General features: G+C 45.7%; 1 protein-coding gene across 1 annotated transcript in view; it reads right to left on the bottom strand.

Annotated features, from left to right (window-relative positions):
* Positions 1-25,133, bottom strand: part of PPM1E (protein phosphatase, Mg2+/Mn2+ dependent 1E) — a 182,395-nt gene that overhangs the window by 27,630 nt on the left and 129,632 nt on the right. The window contains exons 2-3 of the mRNA XM_029611480.1: positions 11,429-11,547; positions 3,897-4,096 (exon numbers count right to left, since the gene is read on the bottom strand). Coding sequence (XP_029467340.1) covers positions 3,897-4,096; positions 11,429-11,547 — 319 coding nt within the window. The remainder of the gene's footprint in view (positions 1-3,896; positions 4,097-11,428; positions 11,548-25,133) is intronic.

The raw sequence follows: 25,133 nt of genomic DNA, 5'->3' as shown, positions 1-25,133 counted from the left end.
TGGACAATTCAACGGGGCGTAGTGCTGACTCCCTTTCAGTTCGGAAAGCCTTGAAACGCCTTCAATCCCTGGTTTCTGGGATCGATATTTGGCGTTCTCGGTATCCCAAATCTAGGTGCTATTCATTTTACTCGCACCCTCATAGTAGCTACTCTCGCTTAGATATGTTCTTGGTGGATAGGTTGCGAGTGAATATGGTTCAGGCTGTGGATATTGAGCCGATCGTTTGGTCGGATCATTCTCCCATTTGGTTTACCCTACAAATCACGAATTATGATAAAGGACAACGGTTCTGGCGTTTGAATGACTCCTTATTAGAAGATGGTGAGTTCCAACGCCAGATTGCCAGGGATATTCAGGACTATATGCATACTAACGACACTGAGGGGATGGATCCAGGGATTCTCTGGGAGTGTCTGAAATGTGTTCTGCGGGGCTCGTTTATTTCCCGAGCCACTTTTGTTAAAAAACGAACTGAGGGGGAGCGGCAGGGGTTGTTATTGCATCTTGCAGGTTTAGAGCACTCCCACATGGGCGACCCCACGAATCTTCAGATTTTACAGGCAATCCAAGAGACCAAAGATCAGATAGCGCAATTGGATTCAGCTAGGATTGCTCACCAGTTAACCTTGGCGAGACAGCGGTTCTTCGAGGGGGGGAATAAAGCGGGGAAGTATTTAGCCCAAACGCTGAAACGTAAACAAGCCCAAGCTACTATTCAAAAAATTAAGGGAGCAGATGGAGTGTTGTTGACCGATAACTCCACGATTAGACAGCGATTCCTTCAATTCTATGCCCAATTGTACAGTATGGATGCTCAGGTCTCGGTTGAGACTATCTCTCAGTATTTAGCGGATGTCCCATTACCAGAGCTTACAGCTGTCCAACGGCAGTTTCTGGATAAAGAAATTACTTTGTTGGAAGTTACGGAAGCTATTAACACTCTAAAAGCGGATAAGTCTCCTGGGCTAGACGGTTTTACGCCTCGATTTTATAAGAAGTTTGCCACGATATTGGCACCCATTCTTCTTGTTTTTTTTAACTCTCTGAGAGGGGGTTCTGCTTTATCTCCCCAGACCAATACGGCCGGGATCACCATATTATTGAAGCCGGGGAGAGATCCCTCCCTTTGTGGTTCGTACCGGCCTATTTCTCTACTTAATATCGATGTAAAGCTCTTGGCAAAAATTTTGGCTACCCGGTTAAATTGCTTCATTTCGCAGCTTGTCCATACGGACCAATCAGGGTTTATCCCGGGCCGGACAACTGCGGATAATGTGCACAAGATTTTTGACAGCATTTGGTTTGCAAAGCGCTATCGGGTCCCCACTATAGCTCTTTCCCTAGATGCCGAAAAGGCGTTTGATATGGTTCATTGGCCATATCTGTTTTGCACTTTGGAAAGCATGGGCTTTGGTGCCTCTTTCCTACACTGGTTAAAGCAATTATATAATGGCCCCCAGGCTTGTTTAAAGATCAATGGTGGTTACTCTCCCACTTTTACAGTTGGTAGAGGAACCAGGCAGGGCTGCCCGCTCTCTCCATTGCTTTTTGCTTTGTTTTTAGAGCCCTTTGCCATTAAAATTAGGGGGCAGGAGAATATACAAGGGCTCACGATGGGCAGGATTTCGTCTAAGCTATCCCTTTATGCTGACGATATTTTACTTACCCTCACCAAGCCCGAACTCTCACTCACTCAGTTGATGTCGGAGATGGAGGCCTTTAGCAGGGTCTCGGGTTTCCGGGTTAACTGGGAGAAATCGGAGATATTGAACATCAATCTCACCCCCCAGAGTGTAGCACATTTGAAGGGCTTGTTTCCCTTTCGCTGGGCCTCGTCCCATATCAAATATTTGGGTGTGCAGTTGAGTGCGTCTCATGATCTTTTCACTCTAAACTATGGGCCCCTATGGAAAAAATTGGTTGAGGAAATGGAAGAGTGGAGCAGGTATCACATCTCCTGGATGGGGAGGATGGCGGTGTTTAAGATGTCCTTGTTACCAAAATTGTTGTATCTCTTTCAAACTCTTCCCATCCCTGTGCCTACCCCCCAACTTAAACTATGGCAACGGAAATGTATGAATTTCATATGGGCTGGGCGGAGGCCGTGGGTGGCCCGGAGTGTCCTGTTTCGGCCTAAGGCGCAGGGGGGGCTCGGTGTGCCGGAACTTGCCCGATATTATTGGGCAGCCCATTTCAAAAAAGTGGTTGATTGGCACAAGGGTAGGCACCCCAAACAATGGATACAAATTAATCAGGAGCTACTTGGGGATACTCCTTTGAGGTCTCTTATCTGGCAACCCAAGAGGACATGGATAGTGGACCCGGGGACTGCTTTATCTCCTTCTATTTTGGACACTCTGGCGATATGGCACCAGCATAGCGACCGACTTGTTGAGCGAAGAGAGTATCATGCTAGCTCCAGTCTATATGACCATAAGGACTTTCGTCCTGGACGGGATAATCCAGCCCTCCTTCTTTGGAAAAGGAAGGGAATTTCGGAATGGGGTCATTTATGGGGTTCGACTGGGATTAAATCCTTTCCCGATTTCCAACACCAATATCATCTACCCGCTTCAGACTACTTTCCCTATATGCAGCTTGCTCACTTTGCAAGAACTACTCAGTTGGGGTCATATTTGGCGCTTGGTCCCTCTTCTTTTGAAAAATTATGTAAGAAGGCTGACACCTCTAGTCAGCTGTTATCGGGACTCTACCGACTACTGGCGAGGGAGGTTAGGACTAAAGCGAGCTTCCAACTGGCATGGGAAAAGGACTTGGGTATGGATATCTCTCTTCCACAGTGGAAAACGATATTTCAGGGCCGCGGGAAGGGTTTTATAGCCACTTCCCTGATCGAAAATTCTTATAAGATTATGTATCGCTGGTACATGTATCCTCAACGGTTGCACAAATTTATGCCTCGGGTTCCTGACTGCTGTTGGAGGCGATGTGGGTCTGTGGGCTCTTTTATGCATATGTGGTGGGATTGTCCCCTTTTACAGACCTTATGGGTGGCTATCCGTCATTGGTTGGGGGAAATGTTGCCGGGCTTCCCAGTTTTCGGCCCCGCTCAGGCTTTCCTTGGGCTTAGGATTCAGGGTTTATCTGATGACCACAATCGATTGGCCCATTATGTCCTACTGGCCACACGCATGGCGATAGCTAGGGCGTGGAAGGATACCCGGACCCCAAATAAAGCAGAGATACAACAGCGAGTAGAAAAAATTTATTTATTGACTCAAATTACGGCTCTTCGACATAACACCAAGCCTAAATTTGACAAAACTTGGCAGTCATATACCAGATGGAAAGCCACTCAAACTACTGCTTCTTTCTGATACGCTCGGAGGTTGTTTCTGTAGAGTGGTCTCTTATTTGGGTGGTTGCTTGTGATTTTCCTCTAATATATCAACTTCCTCTTTGAAGTACCTATGGAGATGGGGGGAGGGGGGGGGGCTTAGGGAAGGAAAACACAGTGGGACTTGTACAGTACATATAGCTCCATTATGACACTAATTTTACAGGTGCATTCTGGTATTTTTTGTTCTGTTTTGCCTTCTGATACTGTTCTGGACTGTATCCGTGCTATTCTGTATGATGGTTTGTATACTTGCCACTGTTAATAAATCTTTAAATTACAAAAAAAGAAGTGCAAGCACTACGCTTGATTGAGCTCCCCCCTCCCCAGAATCTCTGTACCTGACGCACAGCCAAGAGGAAGGCTCAGGGGGACCTTTCCTCTCCCTGCTGACTGACAAGGATGTAAAGGTTCCGACACTGTGAGAGAAATCCTCTCCCTCACCAAGGATGTTTCTACTCGCTCTAATGTTTATCGTCTCTCCTGAGGCTGTCCCTGGGGTCAACGCCCCCCCAACAGAGCGCACAGCCCTTACCTCCAAGTTGAAGAGGAGGTTGAAGTCCGGGATGCAGACGTGCTTGTCCTCCATCTTCCTGCGCATGTTTTTGATGGCGTGGATGGAGGTCTCGTAGTACAGGTGCGGCTTCCTGAGCAGCGGGAAGTCCTTCACCCAGCTGCAGCAGATTTCATGCAGTTTGCTGAAGGTGGCACGGGCCAGTTTGAGGGATTCAATCTCTGCACAGGATGAGAAATTAATTCTAAGAATGTAAACCTCCCCCTGCCAAAAACAAACAAAAAAAAAAAACAACCCAAAAAAAACAAACAAACAAAAAACAAACCGAAGGCAAAGCCATCAAGAGCACGTAACCATTCTCGAAACCCTGGTTGGGATCTCTACGCTGTGCTGCAAACATATATAGTAAAGAGATTTATGTGACTACCTCCCCTGCATTCCTGTCATGGCCTGCATGGCTAACATTTTAATCCATTTAAAACAAACTAATTTATGTAATGAAATAAAGTTAGGAAAGTTCTATTTACCAACCATATGCAATTATCGGACCTGCTGTTCTGATTACTCCAGCTCAGATTTTTGGGGAGGGTGTGGATGGCACTTGCATGCTTTGTGAGCCGTCACAGCCGCCTTCCTCTTGGGCATTAGTATAAAATGCCACATTCTGATAGCCTAAGCTCACAGAAGGTAAAAGTGGCCGGGTCTTGTGTACCACCCAGGCGACACAGTCACACACCAGTGTCATATATGTACTGGAAGCATTAAAAGAGTACCAAGGCTTGGTTTACTAAAAATGTCCTTGTTTGCCTTCTGGCACAGCGAGTCACTTCTGAGACCTTGTTACATCTCTTCCATGCATTGCGGGGCTTTGTGAAGGAGAAACATACTCCAATGTGAAATATAATTACGTGATACACACGTTCGTTTCATGCATGCACATGGGAAAACGCAAAGCCCCCCAAGTCACGACAAGAACTGCCACGCCCGCTTATGAGACATTTAAATAAGAATCCACCTATCACATTTAAATAAGAATCCACCTAAATAAGAATCCACCTATCACAAACTTACACTCAATATTACCTGCTGAGTTTTTATCATATCATCACCATGCACTACTGTGTCATTTATTCTCTTGGTTATTTATTTTACCGTTCATATTTATTCTCTTGGCTATTTATTCTCTTGGTTATTTATACCGTTCATTTATTCTCTTGGTTATTTATTTTACCGTTCATATTTATGTACCGTCACATTCATTCAAATAGGCTTATTTATTTACTCTGCTACACTATTACTTTAATTGTATGAAATGTAAATATTGCATTGTTTAACCTCTCCCCTCTTCCAGTTCCAAGTTAATTTTCCCTGTTTTATTGTAACTTTCTCACACCTTTTAATTGATTCTCTGTATTTAAAGTTCACAGTTTTATTGGAAATATTTATTACGTTACGCTATACTTCACACACATTGTTATTTGTAAACCGGGTTGATGTGATGCCTGTCATGAAACTCGGTATAACAAAAATAATAAATAAATAAATAAATAAATTTAGAGGGCACACATACAAGACAGCTGGGGACCGGATTAATACAGCAAAAAAATATCAAAGCGTTTACAAGCAAGGGTGTCCGGGCGCTGAAACTTCTCTCAATCTGGAAAGCGAAAAACAACCCAAGCCACATTGCATCTCAGTCAGGCTGATTCAGTACGGTGTGCTCAGGCCGAGCGCACCATTAGCCCCCGTTTGGACACACGTTTTCCACACGCTATTATTACCCCTTATACAGTAAGGGGTAATAGCGTGTGGAAAATGCGCATCCAACCCCCCCGAAACTAATAGCGCTCTCAACATGCGAATGCATGTTGATGGGCCTATTAGTTCCGCGTGATACAGAAAGTAAAATGTGCAGCCAAGCCTCACATTTTACTCTCAGAAAAAAACGCCTGCCCAAAAGCAGGAGTTAATTTCGGCCGGCACCAGGAAAGTGTACAGAAAAGCAGAAAAAACTGCTTTTCTGTACACCCTCCGACTTAATATCATAGCGATATTAAGTCTGAGGCCCCCAAAATAAAAATCTTTAAAAAAATTTTTTAAAAAATCTGCCCATGGGTTGGAAAACGGATGCTCAATTTTGCCAGCGTCCGTTTTCTGAACCCGTGGCTGTCAGCAGGTTCGACAACCGACTCCGGTAAAATTAAGCGTCGGCTGTCAAACCCACTGACAGCCGCCGCTTCTGCCAATAAGGAGGTGCTAGCGCCTCCTTTTTACCGTGGGCCATCATTTGCATAGAGAATCGCGCGCCCAGGAGAGTGGCCTGGGCGCGCGCATCGGGAGAGTGGGTGCTCGCCTTGGAGCGCTGGCTCTCCAGTGCGTTTTACTGAATCGGCCCAGGTGTAAGGAAGTCCTTCTGGTACCTGTGGACACTATCACATGGTACTGAGCCAGTATTGCCATGTGCTGGAGCAGCTCGTTAGGCGTGGCCTAGTCTCTTTGTACGGCATCTAACTTATCCCAAGTCCCAGGACATGAGGTCTAATCCTGGCTCTGCCAGTAACTTTGCTGTGTGTGACCTCGGACAAGTCATTCTATTTCCTTGTTGCCTCCAGTTACCCACACAGAACTCAGTAAATTAACAGTACAATTCCACCCCACCCCCCTCCGCTCGAGAAGGCGTAAAACCAGCACTACCACGAAAACATTTGTATGTTGTACGTTTGTCCTTGCTTTCAATTCATGACACGGTCTCCATTGTGACTCTTATAATTCCTTGTTATGGAGGATTTTATGTTGTACCACACCCGGAGCATCACGGAGATCAGGCGGGGCAATAAATATAGTAATTAAATTAATTAAGACATAATCCTGATCTTGGCGATACAGTGGCTCATAGGAGGATCACAAGGCACACAGAGACGGACGACTAGTCTGGCATGCAAAATCCATTTAAAGGGAGATCAATATAAACATTAAATACACCAAATCATTAAGAAATATTTTTTCTCCTCCTTTCCAAGCCTCCCTGCTCCCTCACGACTAACACCCTCACGCCCACCCCCCACCCCCTTCAACCGCCCTTCCCTGAACTTTAAACTCCCCAGGACAGCCTTTGACAGCTCTAGCACTTCCTACCCTCTCTGTCCCAGCTGTCTGCACGACCAGCAGCACTGTGCACGAAGGCAGGGTGAAGATATGATTGCTTTTGACAGTTGTTTGAATTACAAATGTTCGTGAAAAATGAGCAATTGTTATTCGATAGCGGAGGCTGAAGCTTTGAGAATTGCTGACACGGATCACTAGTTTGAAAGTTGCACCGAATCAACTATTTTCAGTGTTAAAAAAAAACCCCAAAACGAACAACCCTGAAATTCTATATATTAAAAAAAACAGTTTTACTAAAGGAAAGCTCTGGTTTAATGCGGATGCAGGAAAGCAATTCAGATGCCGCAGGAAACCGTTTGTGACTGTAGGGATATATCCGGCATAAGGGCACCGGGATCCCGTGGCATTAAATCATATTAAAGAAGCAGCAGCAGCAATGTGTGGCCCGGCCTCAGGGAGGAGCTCACAGATGAGCTGCTTATTCTTCAAAAGGTCCCTGGGACGCAGTTCTAGGAAGAGTGTGCATGTGGAACTCTCCGGCACATTTGCTCGAATGCAAATTTTTCTAAGGAAGGGTCATGCAAGAAGCGCTGGGAGAAAGACACACAAGAAGCAGAGGGCAGTGGTGTCTGCTTCTGCAAGCCAGGGAGAGGGGCTTCTTTTGCTGCTGTGGAGGCTGGCACGGTGACAAGTGTCCTTGACCTTGTTTCAAGGTTAACAGCCTCCCTTAGGCCAGAGCTTTGCTACTGCTTCCTGAACTTGAAGAGGGGCCAAAGCTGTTGAGGGAGAAGCAGTCCAAGTTCATGGCATGACTTCTTGCTATGCAGAAATGCAGCAGGTCAGGAAGAGCACAGGCTCCCTGCTCTGCTGCCTTTACAGTACATCATAGCAAATAAACACCCCTGAGGTAAGGGATGAAATCATGCACTTCTTTAAGGAGTCCAGAGGTCGACTTAAAGGGCTGTTATATCTTTAATAAGCTTTGCTAGGAAAGCAGGTAAACCTTAAAAAGTCAGCATGAAGCATCACTGCCACCACTCCCATGACTTAAGTGAGGTTATTTATGATTCAATGACAGTAAAAAAAAAAAGGGGGCTGAGCATTTATTTCAGAGCCATAATATTCCTCTAACAAGTTTCTCTTGTGCTGAATTATCTTCAAGGTATTAATTACAAAAAAAAAAAAAAAAATCGGTCAGCATAATGTCGTTTCACAGAAATGGGAAAAAAAAAAAAAAAAAAGCCTGCTCATTTTAAATTTCATTCAGTCATATTTCAACATATCCCAGCGAAGAAATAATGCCTAGCCATCCCCGGCTTCTGAATCCATTCACTCCCCACACACGAAGCGTGCAGAGCCTGAACAATCGCTTGCCTGGCGCACACACAAAATACAAAATAAAACCCCAGGGAGCCAGGAGAGAGAACGTGAGGCGAGGAAGGCCCAGAAGTGCCGCCGCACACCCCCTCACAGCTGCAAATTACTCATCCTTCCTGACGGTCCTGGCGATTGATGCGCCAGGGCTGAGTCAGCTGTCATCGTGGCTGTGACACATACAATTTCATCTCTCCCTCTGTAAGAAGCACGGCTTTGAGTAGGAGTCGCAAACCCTATAGGTTCTACACGTCAGTACAAGGCTGGCAGCTTCCCCTTCACTGACGAGTCATTACTCCCCCACCCGACAGATTAAAAAAAAAAAAAAAGCACAGGACAACGGGTGAGACTGCGCCTGTTACTCTGGAAGCCCCGCAGTGGCTTTCCTTGTCCTGCTCACTGGCTCCTAAGTGCTGAGAAAATATCGACGGCTTGGGAGGAAGGACCCCCCCCCCCACTCCACTCTACCAGTTCTCGCAAAGAAATCAGCATTTCCCCCTCCTTCATTGCAGCCCCTCAATATTTCAGAAATATAACTGCTGCTGAAAAGTGGTCCTAGCTTTGGTTGATGGCTGTTGATGTCTTTATGCATGTTTGATCTTTGTCTGTGATCTCCGACAAAGCACACATTTAAAAAAAAAAAAAAAAAAAGGACAGAAATATATATAACTGGGCAAGCAACGAAGCCCATCATCTGTTGGGAACATTTTTAACTGGCAAGTGATAATTTTCTTGCCATATTACCAGGGAATAGCTACGTTCAGATCCGTCCAACAGGTCACCTCTCAGGGAATGGAACTCAAGTGGTTCGTGCAGTGTGACGGGACCAGTCACATCCAGGGAACCATAAGGTAGTGGGGGCAAATCCCTAATCACTAAGATGGCTGCTCCCACTGATTCAGGGGAATGACCGGCGGGGACGGACGGACGTGTGGGTGGCCCTAAGGGATTCCCAAGCAAAATGAATGACCACTAAAGTTTGTTTTTTTCTAACTATGCAAGTCACTAGGCTATTTGTACACAGTCATCCTCCCCCGTCCCTTCCAGGGCCAGTGTGAGAGTATTTGGCACCCTAGGCAAACTTTCAGTCATTTGCCTCCCTCCCCCCCCCGCACCAGCACAATGCTCCCCCTTCTTTGGCAGTACTGGCTTCCCCCTCTGAGCCTTATACTGGTGGGAGTTTGCTGCCCCTCCCCCCCCCTGCCAAAAAAAAAATAAATTTCTAGCACTCTAGGCAACCACCTACTTTGCCTAATAGAAGCGCCAGCCCTGCTTCCCTCTTATAAAATACTTCCCCCGAGCTGACAAGTTAAGTAGCGGGACATCAGTCTGTCCCCCATCACCAGAGAGAGCTTGCATCACTCGCCCATCATCAAGCGTTAAAACTCTTTAGAGCTCACTCCCTTGAGCTCCAAATTCATCAGCTCAAAAAAAAAATTATCTGAACTGGTCTTAGCAGATCCGTTTGGAACTAATGAAGACTAATTTTGGCCCGTTACAGTGGGAGATGGACTCTCTTCTCTTCCTGCCGGGGGCACAAGAGATACATCAGCAGCTATAATCAGCTACAATCCCACTAGCGGCCCAAGCTTCCACATTCTCGCTCCGTTTTATTTTTTTTGCTGCATAATGCATTCTTTCCAAGAGGAAATGCATCTCTGACAGCTGATTGTACACAACTTTAATCACACTAATCCACTTTGAAGAGGCACTGCACAGAAGCACATGCCATGAAGGACATTAGGAGCTCCTGTCAGCATGTGCTGGGATATTTTTACTCACTCACTCTATGACAAGCATTCCCCAGATGCGATAGCCGCCGATAAACCTCGGCACACCCAACCGGCCTTGCTGATGGGAAATTTCACGGCACCACAGGCTCACTGCCTGTCTGCCTGGGCAGAATGGCCAGGGGGTCAGTCCCTTTTTTCCAATGCCTCGCTAGCAAAATCACCGAAAAGCTGAGTGCGCTGCTGTCTTGGTCAGAAAGCAGCAGAGGGCTCGGCGGACTTCTGCTGCCTTCTGCCTACCACTTTCTCCAAGAAAGAAGCGAGTCGTTCACAATGGGACTGTTTCAAAGAGCTGCGTCTTGACTTGAGGAGACAGCACCATCATAAGATGAGGCAGTTAAATATAGGCATGCACGTCTGCATATAATCTACATCTTTCTACTGCATCATCATATGAAGCCCAATACCAGAGAGATACATCAGGCCTACCTTGCATAGAAAAAATGACTGTCCCACTTACGTGCAGTGCAACCTCCTGACATCTTTTAGTGAAATTATATAACTGATTTATTTATTTTTTTATGCTGCAGACAATGCAAGAAGATCCTACAAGTGACCCTGATAGGTGACTGATGGCACTCCAACACTTCACTTTTACACAGAGACTGGTGTCATGGCTTAGGGTTGTCAACTAGCCCAGGTCACTACAGAGAGACTGAAATCGGTCCTGGTTTTACCAGACCGCATGCAGGGCATGGAAATGTATTTCTCATTTTCCTGAGAAAGCAGGGCTACGCGTCTCATTTATTTATTTATTTATTTATTTATTTTTTAAAAAAAAAAGTGTAGCCCGCGCCCTTCCAAAGGTTCAAGGCAGGTTACATGCAATCCAGACATAGTTAGAAGCAAATAACCAACGTACCAAAAGCCATAGTATGGTCATCAACAAAAATAGCAGACCTATCCCAGAACTCAGAAGCTTTACAGATGTGCTTGACAGAAAAAATAAAAAGCAAAACCACAGCTAGTTCATCAGTTATAGTGAATGCACTGCAAAGCAGGAAAGATGTTAAGGCCTTTTTAAATATGTCTGTCCCTGTGTTAGTTGTAGTAAGTACTGGCAAGTAATTCCAGTGTTGAACCTGCGACACAGAATGCTTCCTCCCATGACTATGCAAACTGAATGTAGGGCAAGAGCACAAAACAGGTCCGGATCAGCTTTTTTTTGGGGGGTGACCCGGATCAGTTAGCAACCCTCGTCACAGATTCTTTAAGGCTCATCCAGTACTTTCTTAAAGCTGAGCGCAAGGACTGTGGTGTGAATGTTTAGGCCCGGGTACTCACGTATGATCCCCTCCGTGCCATCCACATGCTTTGGGATGTAGAACGCAGAAAGGTCACTTTGAAGGATTTCATCTGACGTCGCTCTTGCCAGGGTAGCAGCCAGGAAGAAAGGGCAGTTACTGCAAGAAAGAAAGAGCAGAAGGGACATTGCTTGGAAGATCCTAACAAGGGAGAAACCTTCAGTACCATGAGCCCAACCACAGTGCCTGGAACCAAGCCACGAGGCACAGGTTGCACCAGCACCAACCACCACCAATCACACTGCACATTTCTGTATAACGTCAGACACCCCCCCCCCCTCTCCCCCATCTTAAATCCTGGCCAGACCCCCCCCTCCCCCATCTTAAATACTGGTCAGACCCCCCCCCATCTTAAATCCTGGTCAGACCCCCCCCTCCCTCCCCCATCCTAAATCCTGGAGAGAGAGAAAGAGAGAGAGCAGACAATTCTGCATGGTAGTCACTGCATGGGGAATCCCCCCTGGTTGTAAGCCAGTTGCTGGATGATTATTTTTTTTCCTCCACAGAGAAAGCTATTTATTGAGGTGTTTTACAACCAGTACTTTTAACAGAGGAAAATCCATCTTAGTGGCTTAGCTCTTCTACCCCCAGTGGCTCGTGTTCACTGTTGCAGTAAATTCTGGCTGGGCTTGCATGGGATGCTTATAATGTGCATTCCCTTTCACAAGGAATGCTTTGACTCCATTTTGCAGTGATTTATACATGAATAAAATAACTTGTTTGATGAGTAAACCATAAGGCAGTATATGATGGAAGAACTTTACACCTTGGGTAGCTGCTGACCGTGTGTGGTTGTAGCCCAAAGCTTCACCACACGCCACCTTGAAAGGTCAGATAAACTCTCTGACCCTACCCAATTATTATTACCATGTTCATATATTTGCCATTGTTTGTTACAGTACCACAAATTAAGAGATACATTTGGAGATGGCTTTCTCCCAGTAAGGAATACATTTTCCTTAATAAATCAGTTTACTTGGAAAGGGCTCTGACTGACTGACTGTTGACCATTATAGTCATTAACAGAACTGGTTCACAGCGTTCTTTAAATAACCAAATTTTAAGCACAGGCTCAGGTTTTCGGGCCAGATTCTGCAAAGAACAAGCTCCCTGTTCCTTTTGAAAGCTGACTATGAATAAGCTAAGGGGAACAATCCTCTCTGTTGTGTTACACACCCAGCCAGAGCTATTCTGATGCTGTGACATCAAAAAAAGAGCCATTTCCAGAACTAGTGCATCAGCATTCCTCCCACGCAGCTACCAGCACCTCAGCAATATATATGCTAATGGCATTAGGACGTTAATGGTCTTAATTCGGAAATTTCCACTCGCACAGAATCACAACACAAAACCCATTTAGTTTGCGCAGTGAATGCTACACCAGGGAGTGCAGGATGTTCGGCTGCACTGTCCGTAAAGACCTAGGGATTCCCTTTCCTTTACACTATGGACCAAAACAGAATTTGAGATTTCAACCAAATGCCCATCAGCCATTCTTTCTTCTCTGCTTTGTTCAAGCATCCACTGCTCACTTGCACGCTGTAAGGAAATGCACATGTGGCATTTTCCACAGTTTGGAAGACACTGCAGGCTGCTGACCATGCTTCCTTATCTAGAAAACGTCTGCAATTACAACAGTAAAACCAGCAGGTCCTAAAGGTTTTAGGGCAAAAATATTTGGTTTTGATTGATTTTTTGTTTTGTTTCTCTGGGGGGGGGGGGAGCAGGGATGGATTTGTTTTTCAGTTCGTTTCATGTTTATTTTGGTTCGTTTACCAAACCGAATTTTAGAAAAATTAGCAAAATGGGGCCTCCCTGGCCCCCGCACCCCCCCCCCCCCATTCCCCTGCCCTCTGCAAATATGCTGGGGCCTTCCTGGTCCTCATTTATCTCTTCTATAGGGTCACTGGCTGGAAAAAAAAAAAAAAGGACAGGAGCGATTCCCAGTCACTTCTGCCCCACCCGCTCCCTTTTAAAAATGTCACTGGCCTCAGGGCTGTATGGCGCCATATTGTTTTACGGCCATAAAACAATTACTTACTTTCCCATTGTGTGGCCTTTGATTTCATATCTGTGTAAAAGGTCAAACAACAAATATTAGGTGATACCTTTTTATTGGCTTGACTAGCTTTCAGGACAGAGGAAGGGCGTGTCATTTCCCCAAAATCTAGTTAAGAAATGCATTGCGTGAGCCCAATAAAAAGCTGTCATATTAGGCTGTGTGTAAAACGTGTACTGGCATTTATTTTAGTGCATTCTACATATGAGAATCATGCTCAGGAAAAGAACAAGCAGCTTCCCGGGACAGAAAACGCTGGCCGGGGTCAAACTAGGTCTGCACACTGTTACACAGAGACACAAAGGGAACATCATCAAAACTTGCACCTTGGTTTCAAAATTTCTTGGAATGCTTCTAGCATTTCCCCCCGATATTCACGGTTTCTGCGTTTCCTCTGTGTTTTTCAGGAATCGTCTGGTTTGCCGAAGGTGCTAAGCTCTAGCCAGAACCTATGGGAGGACCCTGTGAAACAAGTCTGTGCTCCTAAGGCAGGCCTTTTCCTAAAAATCATGACAGCTGGTCCCCTTCTGCTCACCTGCATGATGACATTTTTAACACGTCTGGTTACTACAGGGATGTTACACGGATGTAGTGCATCGGGACCTGATGTCATCAATCAATGACCTGCATTGCTCAGCAGTTTGTTTGTTTTCCTAGCTGCAGGCCTATTTTAAAGCAAGGCATGCATTTTCATAGCACTGCCAAACCTACACAGAAGTCAGGAAAGACATTATTAGATAAATTAGAGGTTTTAAAGAGCATCCTTCCTGCTTTTCTGGCAGCGTGGGTGTCTGTAAAATACCCACAGCTGCATTTCAACACTGGGAAAAGCATCACTAAGGTAATAGAGACCTCGAAGGTGGGCAGCTACCAGTCAGCTTGGGAAGCAGATTCAGGCAGCCTAAACTCAGCCCACACCTCATATCTGCTCAGCAGCCAGAAGCAAAAATCACGTAGACGGGCTGAATCACTCCTAACGCCGTCATCTACGAATCCAAGAAAAGAAAATACACTTGGGAGGACTGAGGTCAGTAGAAAAAAAAAAAAAAAAAAAAAAGCAGCAGCATGCCAAATTAAAATGCAAAGAAGAAAATTACTCAAGGCACAGCACATCTGCATATTTTCTGTTCCTATAATTGTTCACGGCTGCTTCTGTCTTTTCTTATACAATTGGAAGGACAGCTTGGAAAACTTTTTGTGCTGCCTTCACAATTGGTTTCTGTAAAGGAAACAATTTTATCTCCAGGACAATAGGACTGCAAGATTACAAAGGCTGCTTGGCATTGTGAGGCAAGCTGTTTACATATACCGCTAAGGGGTGGCTGGGGGGGGTGGTCCGTATGATGAATTCATGCATTTAACTCCTGGTAGATGGCCCTCGGGCGATCCACTGGCCGGGAAAACAGCAACTCATCAACCTTTAGCACAGCAAGGCCTCCAAACAGCTTCCCCGGGGCTTCAAGCACCCACCCCCTCCAACCCCACGCTTCGTTTCGCAAAACTGTAAATTCAGTTAACTCATCTTCCCCACTGAAAGGAACTGAATGTCCAGAAATAGCAGAGGAGGCCAGTAAAGCGCCTGGGGTTTGATTTACTCTCTCTTGTATCGCCCACGGCAGCCATGGATGATCTCCACCTTCACCGTTAGCCCTTCTTAACTAGGGGCTCATCCGTGCCTCTCCCAGGACTTCAGGAATTCTGTTAATGGGTTTTTTGCCTCCACACCCAGCAGGCTGTCGCATGCAGCCACCACCACCACCCTTTCCATGAAGAAATGTTTTCCCCGATCTCACTCCGGAGTTTACCCCCCTTCAGTCAGGACCTTTCTAGAATTCCCTTTCCTTTGAAAAAAACGTTTGCTTCTAATACATTATGTATAACTTTGAGGTATCTGCATATCTTCCTCATGCCTTTCCTCTGGGATGCTTAACATAAGAACATGCCATACTGGGTCAGACCAAGGGTCCATCAAGCCCAGCATCCTGTTTCCAACAGTGGCCAATCCAGGCCATAAGAACCTGGCAAGTACCCAAACACCAAGAAGATCCCATGCTGCTATTGCCGTTAACAGCAGTGGTTATTCCCTAAGGCAACTTGATTAACTTTTGATTAATCATAAACAGAGGAGTACCTAAAGTGTTTGGCACGGGGTGGATATTTCCTTTGGCACCCCCCTCCCCAAAAAAAGTATAATTTTAAACATTTACACACAGAAAAATGTTTGGAAGTTGCCAACTTTTCAACTGTGAAAATTCTAACACTTGGACCCTCAGAGTAAAATTTTAACTTTTGTCCTTCCATAGGACTATTTAAAAAGAAAAAAAAAACAAACTTTCATTACTTTCCTTATTACTAAAACACTGTGCACAAAGTGAGGTGCAACCAAACGATCCCAAATACAAATATACCAACAACATTCCGTTAGACAAGTCAAGAAAATTACAATGACTTAATAACTGACCCCCATCATTAGGAAAACTTGTCTTTTTTTTTTTTCTTATCTTATATCCCCCCACCCCTTTACCCACCAATGCTCTGGGTCTAGGCAAAGCTTGCAACCTTGTGTGATCCCCTCCTACCAGTCCTCTCCACACACACAATTAAAAAATAATGCCGTTATTGTAACAGATTTTACAAGGAAAGGGCATTCAAAATACAGTCTTCTGAGGTAAAAATATCACTCACAACATGAATATTATATTTCCATGCACTGCTGTGGTGCCACAGCCAGAAAACCCTGCAAAAAAGACATTTGGAACTCATATTGTAATGTGTATTGGGTGTGGGCTTGGCCACCAGAAAGCCATAAGTAAACTGAATTACAACTACAATGTAGTATACCTCCCCAAACGAAAACCACACTAACTGCTAGCACTCAAATAATAAAAACCCTACCTAAGAAAAGGCAACACTGCAAATATTGTACTGGGCCCTAAAACACCAATACACCTATTAAGAGAGCAGAACAAGCCACACAGAAACTACATGCCAGCACAATACCTCACCTCGGTCACACAAGCAGAGACCATGCAGAAAAAAACTGAACTGGAAACTGCATGAAGCCAGACTCTGTATAGTGCAAAAATGGAAAAAGCAAACATCTTCATTCCTCATAAAATATCAATAAAATTAAGAAATATATATTCTTTTCATTTATATAGTTTCACTATTATGATTTTTATATTTCAAAACAGTTGTTGACTTGACCAACATCCAATAATTAACTCAAAGTTTAAAAAAAATGTACCAAACCAATAAAATGTCAAAACAGCAGACACATCAAATAAAGTCCAATAGTTAAAACAAACGGGGTAAAAAAATAACCCCGGGTCTCCATACCTGAGAACTTTTGATTTCCAGTCACCCTGAGATTGTCATAAATTAGTGGAGTAGAGGGAGAGTGCATAATTTATCCTACATAAGAACATAAGAAAATGCCATACTGGGTCAGACCAAGGGTCCATCAAGCTCAGCATCCTGTTTCCAACAGTGGCCAATCCAGGCCATAAGAACCTGGCAAGTACCCAAAAACTAAGTCTATTCCATGTAACCATTGCTAATGGCAGTGGCTATTCTCTAAGTGAACTTAATAGCAGGTAATGGACTTCTCCTCCAAGAACTCATCCAATCCTTTTTTAAACACCGCTATACTAACTGCACTAACCAGATCCTCTGGCAACAAATTCCAGAGTCTAATTGTGCGTTGAGTAAAAAAGAACTTTCTCCGATTAGTTTTAAATGTGCCCCATGCTAACTTCATGGAGTGCCCCCTAGTCTTTCTACTATCCGAAAGAGCAAATAACAGATTCACATCTACCCGTTCTAGACCTCTCATGATTTTAAACACCTCTATCATATCCTCTCTCTCTCATATACACAATTTCCCTAATATACAAATTCATTCTCTCACACGCGCAGACTCGCTTCCCCCTCTCCACCCACTCACACAAGCTCTCACGCTCACTGGCTCTCCCTCACATATACTCCCTCAGACTCTACACACTCAGACTCTCTCCCCCTCATACACATAGCACTCTCACACTTACTGATTCTCTCTCACAAACACACACACACACAAGCTCTCACACTCACTAGCTTTCTCTCCCCCTACCCCACTCAACAAGCTCTCTCAAACTCTAGGGCTCCTCTTGCTGAGCAGTCAGGAGGCCTGGTTGAGCCTCTTGTTCCTGCCATGGATGGGAAGGAAGATCCTGAAGGCCCCACCCCTTCTCTGCTCATTCACTGGCTGACAGGGCTTGGATTCCCTGCCAGCTCTCAAGGTACAGGATGCATAGTCTTCATTCAGCAGGGCTTGGGCTCCCTGCGGACCTGCTGCTCATGAGGTACTTCTTTCTTCGCCACCCGCCGAACACTCGTCTGACTCACCTGGAAACAAAGCTCTGCCAGCCAGCACAGCACAGCTGAGAAGCATGCTCAATGCATGCTTTTTTTTTTTTTTGTTCTCTCTGCGGCACCATCGCTGGCACCCCCCTCCTCGTCTTCACCCAGGGCGGACTACCTTCCTCTCCCCCCCTCCCCCTTAGCACGCCTCTGATCATAAAAGTCATAAGACCTTTGGTGCACCATTTTGGTAATCCATTCTGTCTATATTCGTTCAGAGATACAGTCTCTACTTTAGAATTGGACAAAATACTCCATGTGAGGTCTCACCAACATCCTGGGCTGGTTTTTCTCTATGGTTCCTCACTTCTTCAGTGGTGGGGGGGGGGGTTTAGGTGACTTCCTTCCTCACTCTTCTGGTGGTGGTGGGGTGGGTGGCTCCTCTCTTTTCTATTTTATGGGAGGTAGGGTGAGGGAGCAGGGTAGAGGCAGATGGACTTGGTTGGTTCCAACTTCTCTTTCTTCCATCATGTGGGGTGGGAGGAGGCACATGGCCCCCCCCCCTTCCTCAGTGGGCAGGGAGAGGGAGGAACACTGGCTGCTTCCTGCAGTTACAATGCCAGTGCAGTATGGGCTGTCTTGTGTTCTCTCTCTCCCAAGAAGCATCGGTGCCCCTCTGGGAGTAGCAGCCCCATCTTCGGCTCAGAACTGCAGTTTTAGAAGACTTACTGTTTGCACCCAGGGGAAGGTCCTGTCAGGCAAATCTGATTGATTTTTTTGATTAGGTGACTAAGGAATTGGATCAAGGAAGAGTGCTCAATGTGATCTATTTGGATTTCCGCAAAGCTTTTGATACGGTCCTACATAGGAGGTTTGTGAATAAAATGAGAAGCTTGGGAGTGAGCGCCAAGGTGGTGGCATGGATTACAGACTGGTTGACCGATAGGAGACACTGTGTAATGGTAAATGGAACCTATTCTGAAGAGAAAACAGTGTTACATGGAGTGTCACAAGGATGTGTTGTGGGACCGGTTCTGTTCAATCTCTTTGTGAGCGACATTGCGGAAGGGATAGAAGGTAAAGTTTGTCTATTTGTGGATTATACTAAGATCTGCAACACAGTGGACACGCCTGAAGGAGTAGAGAGAATGAAAAGTGAATTAAGAAAGCTTGAAGAGTGGTCGAAGATTTGGCAGCTGGGATGCAATGCCAAGAAGAGCAGAGTCATGTATCTGGGATGCAGTAATCCAAAAGAGCTATATGCAATGAGGGTGAATGGCCAAAGTGCATGCACTAGGAGAGGGACCTTGATGCAATAGTTTCTGGTGATTTGAGGGCGGTGAAGCAATGCGACAAGGTGATAGCTAAAGCCAAAAGATTGCTGGGCTGCATAGAGAGAGAAATAACCGGTAACAAAAGGGCTATGCCCTTGTACAGGTCCTCGGTGAGGCCACACTTGGAGTACCGTGTTCAGTTCTGGAGCCCGTATCTCAAAAAGGATAGACAGGATGGAGGCAGTCCAGCGAAGGGCTACGAAAATGGTATGAGGTTAGTATTGGAAGACTTATGAGGAGAGGCTGAAGGATCTGAATATGTATACCCTGGAGGAGAGGAGATGCAGGGGAGAGATGATACAGACCTTCAGATACCTGAAATGTTTCAATGATGCACAAACTTTGAACCTTTTCTGTTGTAAAGGAAACTGTAGAACTAAGGTCATGAAATGAAACTCCAAGGAGGACGACTCAGAACCAATATCAGGAAATATTTCTTCATGAAGAGGGTGGTGGAGGCCTGGAATGCCCTTCCAGAAGAGGTGGTGAGGACAAAAACAGTAAACGAATTCAAAAGGGCAAAGGATAAACACTGTGGATCCCTAAAGACTAGAGGTTGGAAATGAAGAAAAAGGTGTATAGGGATAACCTGTATGGAACAACAGTTACTACCCTTAACAGAAGGTACGGGATTACTACCTTAACCAATTAGCCTGATGTTTCTGACACAACTGCAATATCATTCTCTGCTATGATGGCAGAGGGGAAAAAAGGGTAATTAAATTCAGATGACAGCCAATGCTAGGCCCTGACTTTTTCGGTCCAGGATACTGAAATGCAGACATTAGGGATAAAACAGAGGACTGTTTCTATGCCCAAGTTGAAAATTATCATGAACGCTGCTCACCCTGTAAAAACAATTTTGTTATGGGTTTTACAGTTGCTTGGTTTACATTGTAAATATTGCTACCCTTAACATAAGGCTTGAGGGAATCCTGCACGGAGCAGCAGTTGCTACCCTTAACAGAATGCTTGGGGGTAGCCTGCACCAAGTGGCAGTTACTATCTTAAGAAACTTGCTGGGCAGACTGGATGGACCATCTGGTCTTTTTCTGCCATTATTACTATATTTATTTATTTGATTTATATTCCAGCTACTTCAGAGTGGATTACATTAGGGCACTGTAGGTGAAAAGTGGAATATAAATCCAATAAGTAAATAAGACAAAGTATCACTTTGGACACTTGCTGCTGACCAATAGTAAATTAGCTGCCGAATGTCTCCTAAATAAGTTCTTGAACATCTTGTTTGGATTTCATCTATTTGCATACTCTGTCCACTACCAAGGCAAGACAGCAACAGCTCAGGTCTTCTTGAAGACTATGACACTTGTGTGGTTATCCAGGCCCTATGCATAAAATATCATTCCACTCCTAGTCCAGGATGTTTGGCTTGTCAGTGGCTAACAAGGACTGGAGCTTATGCCATAGCGAAGCATCCAATATGATCTGGCAGAGACAGTGAAGAATGAGTCCCATGTAAGCAGATCTCTATGCTAATTTAGTAAGGAGGTTCTTATAGGTAGCGAATGTCCGCTCCAATTGCCAATGCTAGGTGCAAGTGTAACAGCAGCTTAGCAGAGGCATCAATTACAGTGTAGACCATGGGAAAGGAAGGAGAAGATGTAGAGGGCAAGAATGAACTTGGAGGTAAGGCAGCATTAACAATTTACATCCAGCAGAAGGCTACTGAGGAGCAGTGCATGCTTCAGTTGTACAAATCACTGAAGGGATAAAGCAATAGTCACCACAGTAACAAAACACCTCAGTCCGTACCAAACGCTTGAATAAATATTCCAGGCTAGAGTAGGAGAGACATGCAGACAGAAGACCAGCACATGAACTAGATTTGCTCATGTAGAGCCATGATATATGGAGCTGTATCACAACAGCAGGCTACAGTTTCCTCAAGCAATATAAGAATGTGCTGAAACCAGCACAACCACTAAACGTTGTTACGACAACTTGGTCTTTTGCTCGCTAGAGGACGCTGCTAAAACCCAAACAGTTAGTTAATTAGTGTCCACTGCTGCCACTGAAGGCAATTTGGGAGCCATGTTGCTTCTCTTCCTGTGCTGCACCCTGTTTAACGACACAAGGAGTAAAGGGAATTCCAGTGTTGGAAGAGCTCAGTTACTGAGCTCTGGCTCTACACATACAAGAGGAAACTCGTTGGCTTGGAGAAGATGAAGATCTTTCATGCAAAATACAGTCAAAACACGGTCAACTGTGACATCAAATGTGAATATATCAGCAGCTTACTAACCAAGACCAACAGCAGATGTGATCAAGCAGAGTTTGTTAAATATAAATTCTCAATAAGATGTCCAGCCGCAGAATACGTAGACATTTTACCTGCACTGCTCTCACTCTAGCTAATTTCTAAAGAGAAAGTATCTAGGTAGATTGTTTTTGAATATTAGATAACGTGCGGAAGGCTCATGCAAAGGGTGCGCATACCCTATGCTCGCTATCAGTGCAAGGACAATAGCATGCGTGCATTGTTTTCCTCTTCCCACCTGCACACAGCCTCTGGAAGACCTCTTCTTAACTGGGCTAACAGTGAGCACGTTCTGGAAGCTCAGGTGTACTCAGAGGGGCCAATGCAATAAAGTGCATCCAGCCTGGCGTATAGGTTTACACGTGTTTTGGATGCGCTAGAGTAGCATCCAATGCAATAAGGGGATTAACGCATCCAAAATGCATGCCCAAACTGCGTAGCTGATAGCGCTCATCACATGTAAATTCTATGTAGATGAGGCTATAAGTTATTACCCCCTGATGCGGAAAATTGCTGGGCACCCAATGCACACTTTTTTAACACGGCAAATTTAACTCTAATCCTGGAGCTGGCATTAAGTCAATCCACGAGCCAAGGACGCATGACAGTGAAAGCAGAGAGCCCTTTCTGTTCAAAATAACAGGAAAAACAACAAACGTGGATTTGAAAATGCAATTTCTGAGCATCATTTTACTCCCAGTCCGACCTAGGCATGCCCCAGAAATGTTTCTTCCTGTTGTGGCTAAAAGTAGGCACATTGTAGAAAAATGCATGGACTATTAGCCAGATAAAAGGTGGGCCTTTTACTTGGGTAAAACAGCATTTATTCGGACAAATGGCTTATGAAAATTGGCCTCTTGGCGTGCAGGGGAGAGTTGGATTTGAACCCACACCCTAGGATTCCTTCTCTTAGTTCACTGCTCCAATCATTCGATCACTTCCCTGGCTTTCCTCCTGCAACCCTTCCTGCCCAGAATGCATCACAATTTCCCACACATAGAAACATAGAAATGACGATAGAAAAAGACCAAACGGCCCATCCAGTCTGCCCAGCAAGCTCCCACACTTGTTTTCCCATCCTTAGCTGTTTCACCGACCACCAAGTTCAGGGCCCTTGTTGGTAACTGTTTGATTCGAATTTCCTGCCACCCTGTGCCATTGATGCAGAGAGTAATGTTGGAGTTGCATCAAAGGTGAATCATAAGGCTTAATGGTTAAGGGGCAGACTTTAAAAGCCCTTCACGCATAAATCCAGCTGGATTTACGCGCACTGAGCCTATTTTGCATAGGCCCGACGACGTGCGCAAGTTCGGGGGACGCGCGTATGTCCCGGGGCTTGTGAAAGGGGCAAGGGCAGGACAGAGGCCTCCAGCCCAGTGGCCGTGCCGGGGGATCGTGTGCCAGCACTTGGCCGGCAGGCGTAACTTATGGAACAAAGGTTGGGGGGGGGGGGGTTAGGTAGGGCTGGGGGGCGGCCTCAGAGGGAACAGGAAAAGCCATTGTGGCTCCCCTAGGGCTCGGTGTGTGCAAGTTGCACAAGTGTGCACCCCATTGTGTGCGCAGACCCCGGATTTTATAACATGCGCGTGGCTGCTCGCGCATGTTATAAAATCGGGCGTAGATTTGTGCGCGCCGGGTTGCGCGCACAAATCTACGCCCGCGCGTAGATATTGGATGTTGTCTGAATGTAAATCCTCTTTTCCACATTTCCCCCTGCCGTTGAAGCAGAGAGCAATGCTGTATATGCATTCAAAGTGATGTATCAGGCTTAATTGGTTTAGGGTAGTATCTGCCACAATAAACAAGCTACCCCCACGCTTATTTGTTTACCCAGACTGGTTGTTGTCTGAATGCAAATCCTCTTTTTCACACTTCCCCTTGCCGTAGAAGCAGAGAGCAATGTTGGCGTTGCATTAACCTTGTGAAGGCTGATTGAGTAAGGGTAGTAATCACCAGAGAGTAGCCACCATTCCAGCAAGCCACCCCCATGGCTCTTCTCTTCATTCCCATCCCCTAGCCTTTATGGATCCACAGACCTGCATTCACTGCCACCTACAACAAAACTCTGATGTCCAACCTCACTCTTAACAGCAGGGCAGCTTTGACAAGAACCAACAAAATTATAATCTTTTTCTCCACATGACCCTCCTCTAGAACATCTGAAAACAGAAAACAGTAAAAAAAAAAAGGAACTAGGAACGTATAAAAAAAAGCTTTTATGTTTTATAGCAAAACAGTCTTGTGTGTTTAGTACTTTTGGTTACTGAAGTGGAAAAAGCCATGCCTAGGTCTATGGGTTGTACAGTGCTCCCTACTGCTTCCTACCCCACATTTGGGACCATCGGTCAGCAGGAATTTGGGCTAGCGATGAAAAGTCCATTGTAAGTAATTATAGGAGAATGACGTCCGGGTGCAGCAGGAGGAGGGTGAAGAAAAGTCATACAAGGTTGAATATTTGCTAAAAAGGAGAAGGGCTGCAGCATCTGTAACAAGACCAGTCGAGCATCACAGAAAGTACTCTAAAGCCATTGGGCCAGTGTGCAACTACACGGAGTGATAATACCAAGATATACAATAGAAGGCCCAGGTCATGGTGTTGTGGGTTAAAAAATGTCAAACTAACAACAAGAGAGAAAATTCATTTATTGAGATATCCCAGAAGGAAAGTACATTTACCAGCAAAGGCAATTTAGGTGCAGTCTCAGAGAATGTAAGTGTACAATAGGTTAAATAAGTCACCACCTCTAATTTGCACACCAGTGAGCTATCTACTTAGGGGCGGATTTTCAGAGCCCTGCTCGCGTAAATCCGCCCAAAACCGGGCGGATTTACGCGAGCAGGGCCCTGCGCGCCGGGAAGCCTATTTTACATAGGCCTCCCGGCGCGCGCAGAGCCCCGGGACTCGCGTAAGTCCCGGGGTTCGCCGAGGGGGCATGTCGGGGGCGTGTCGGGGGGCGGGCCCGGCCGTCGCGGTGTTTCGGGGGCGTGTCGGCAGCGTTTTGGGGGCGGGTACGGGGGCGTGGCTACAGCCCGGGGCGGTCCGGGGGCATGGCCACGCCCTCCGTACCCACCCCCAGGTTGCGGCCCGGCGCGCAGGAGGCCCGCTCGCGCGCGGGGATTTACTTCTCCCTCCGGGAGGCGTAAATCCCCGGAGAAAGGTAAGGGGGGGTGTAGACAGGGCCGGGGGGGTGGGTTAGAGGAAGGGAGGGGAAGATGAGGGGAGGGTGTTAGAGGATTCCCTCCAAGGCCGCTCCGATTTCGGAGCGGCCTTGGAGGGAACGGGGGTAGGCTGCGCGGCTTGGCGCGCGCCGGCTATACAAAATCGATAGCCTTGCGCGCGCCGATCCAGGTTTTTAGCAGATACGCGCGGCTCCGCGCGTATCTACTAAAATCCAGCGTACTTTTGTTTGCGCCTGGAGCGCAAACAAAAGTAGGCTATTCGCGCGCCTTTTAAAATCCGCCCCTTAGTTAATACATTTCCCAAATTGGTTGGAATTATAATTTTATCTCATATAGGCAAATATGTCTGGATTCTTCTAAGCCATTTGATTTCTTGTAAATTGAGCCTAGAAGGCAGAAACAAAATTCAGTGTTGATCCTTAACATACTTTTTGACCTTTAACATTTTTAACATTTCAGCAGCCTTGGCTATTCCTTCAAGCTTGATCAG

This window comes from Rhinatrema bivittatum, chromosome 8, assembly GCF_901001135.1.
Source record: "Rhinatrema bivittatum chromosome 8, aRhiBiv1.1, whole genome shotgun sequence".
Classification (NCBI taxonomy): domain Eukaryota; kingdom Metazoa; phylum Chordata; class Amphibia; order Gymnophiona; family Rhinatrematidae; genus Rhinatrema; species Rhinatrema bivittatum.
This window is presented reverse-complemented; position numbering and strand designations above follow the sequence as displayed.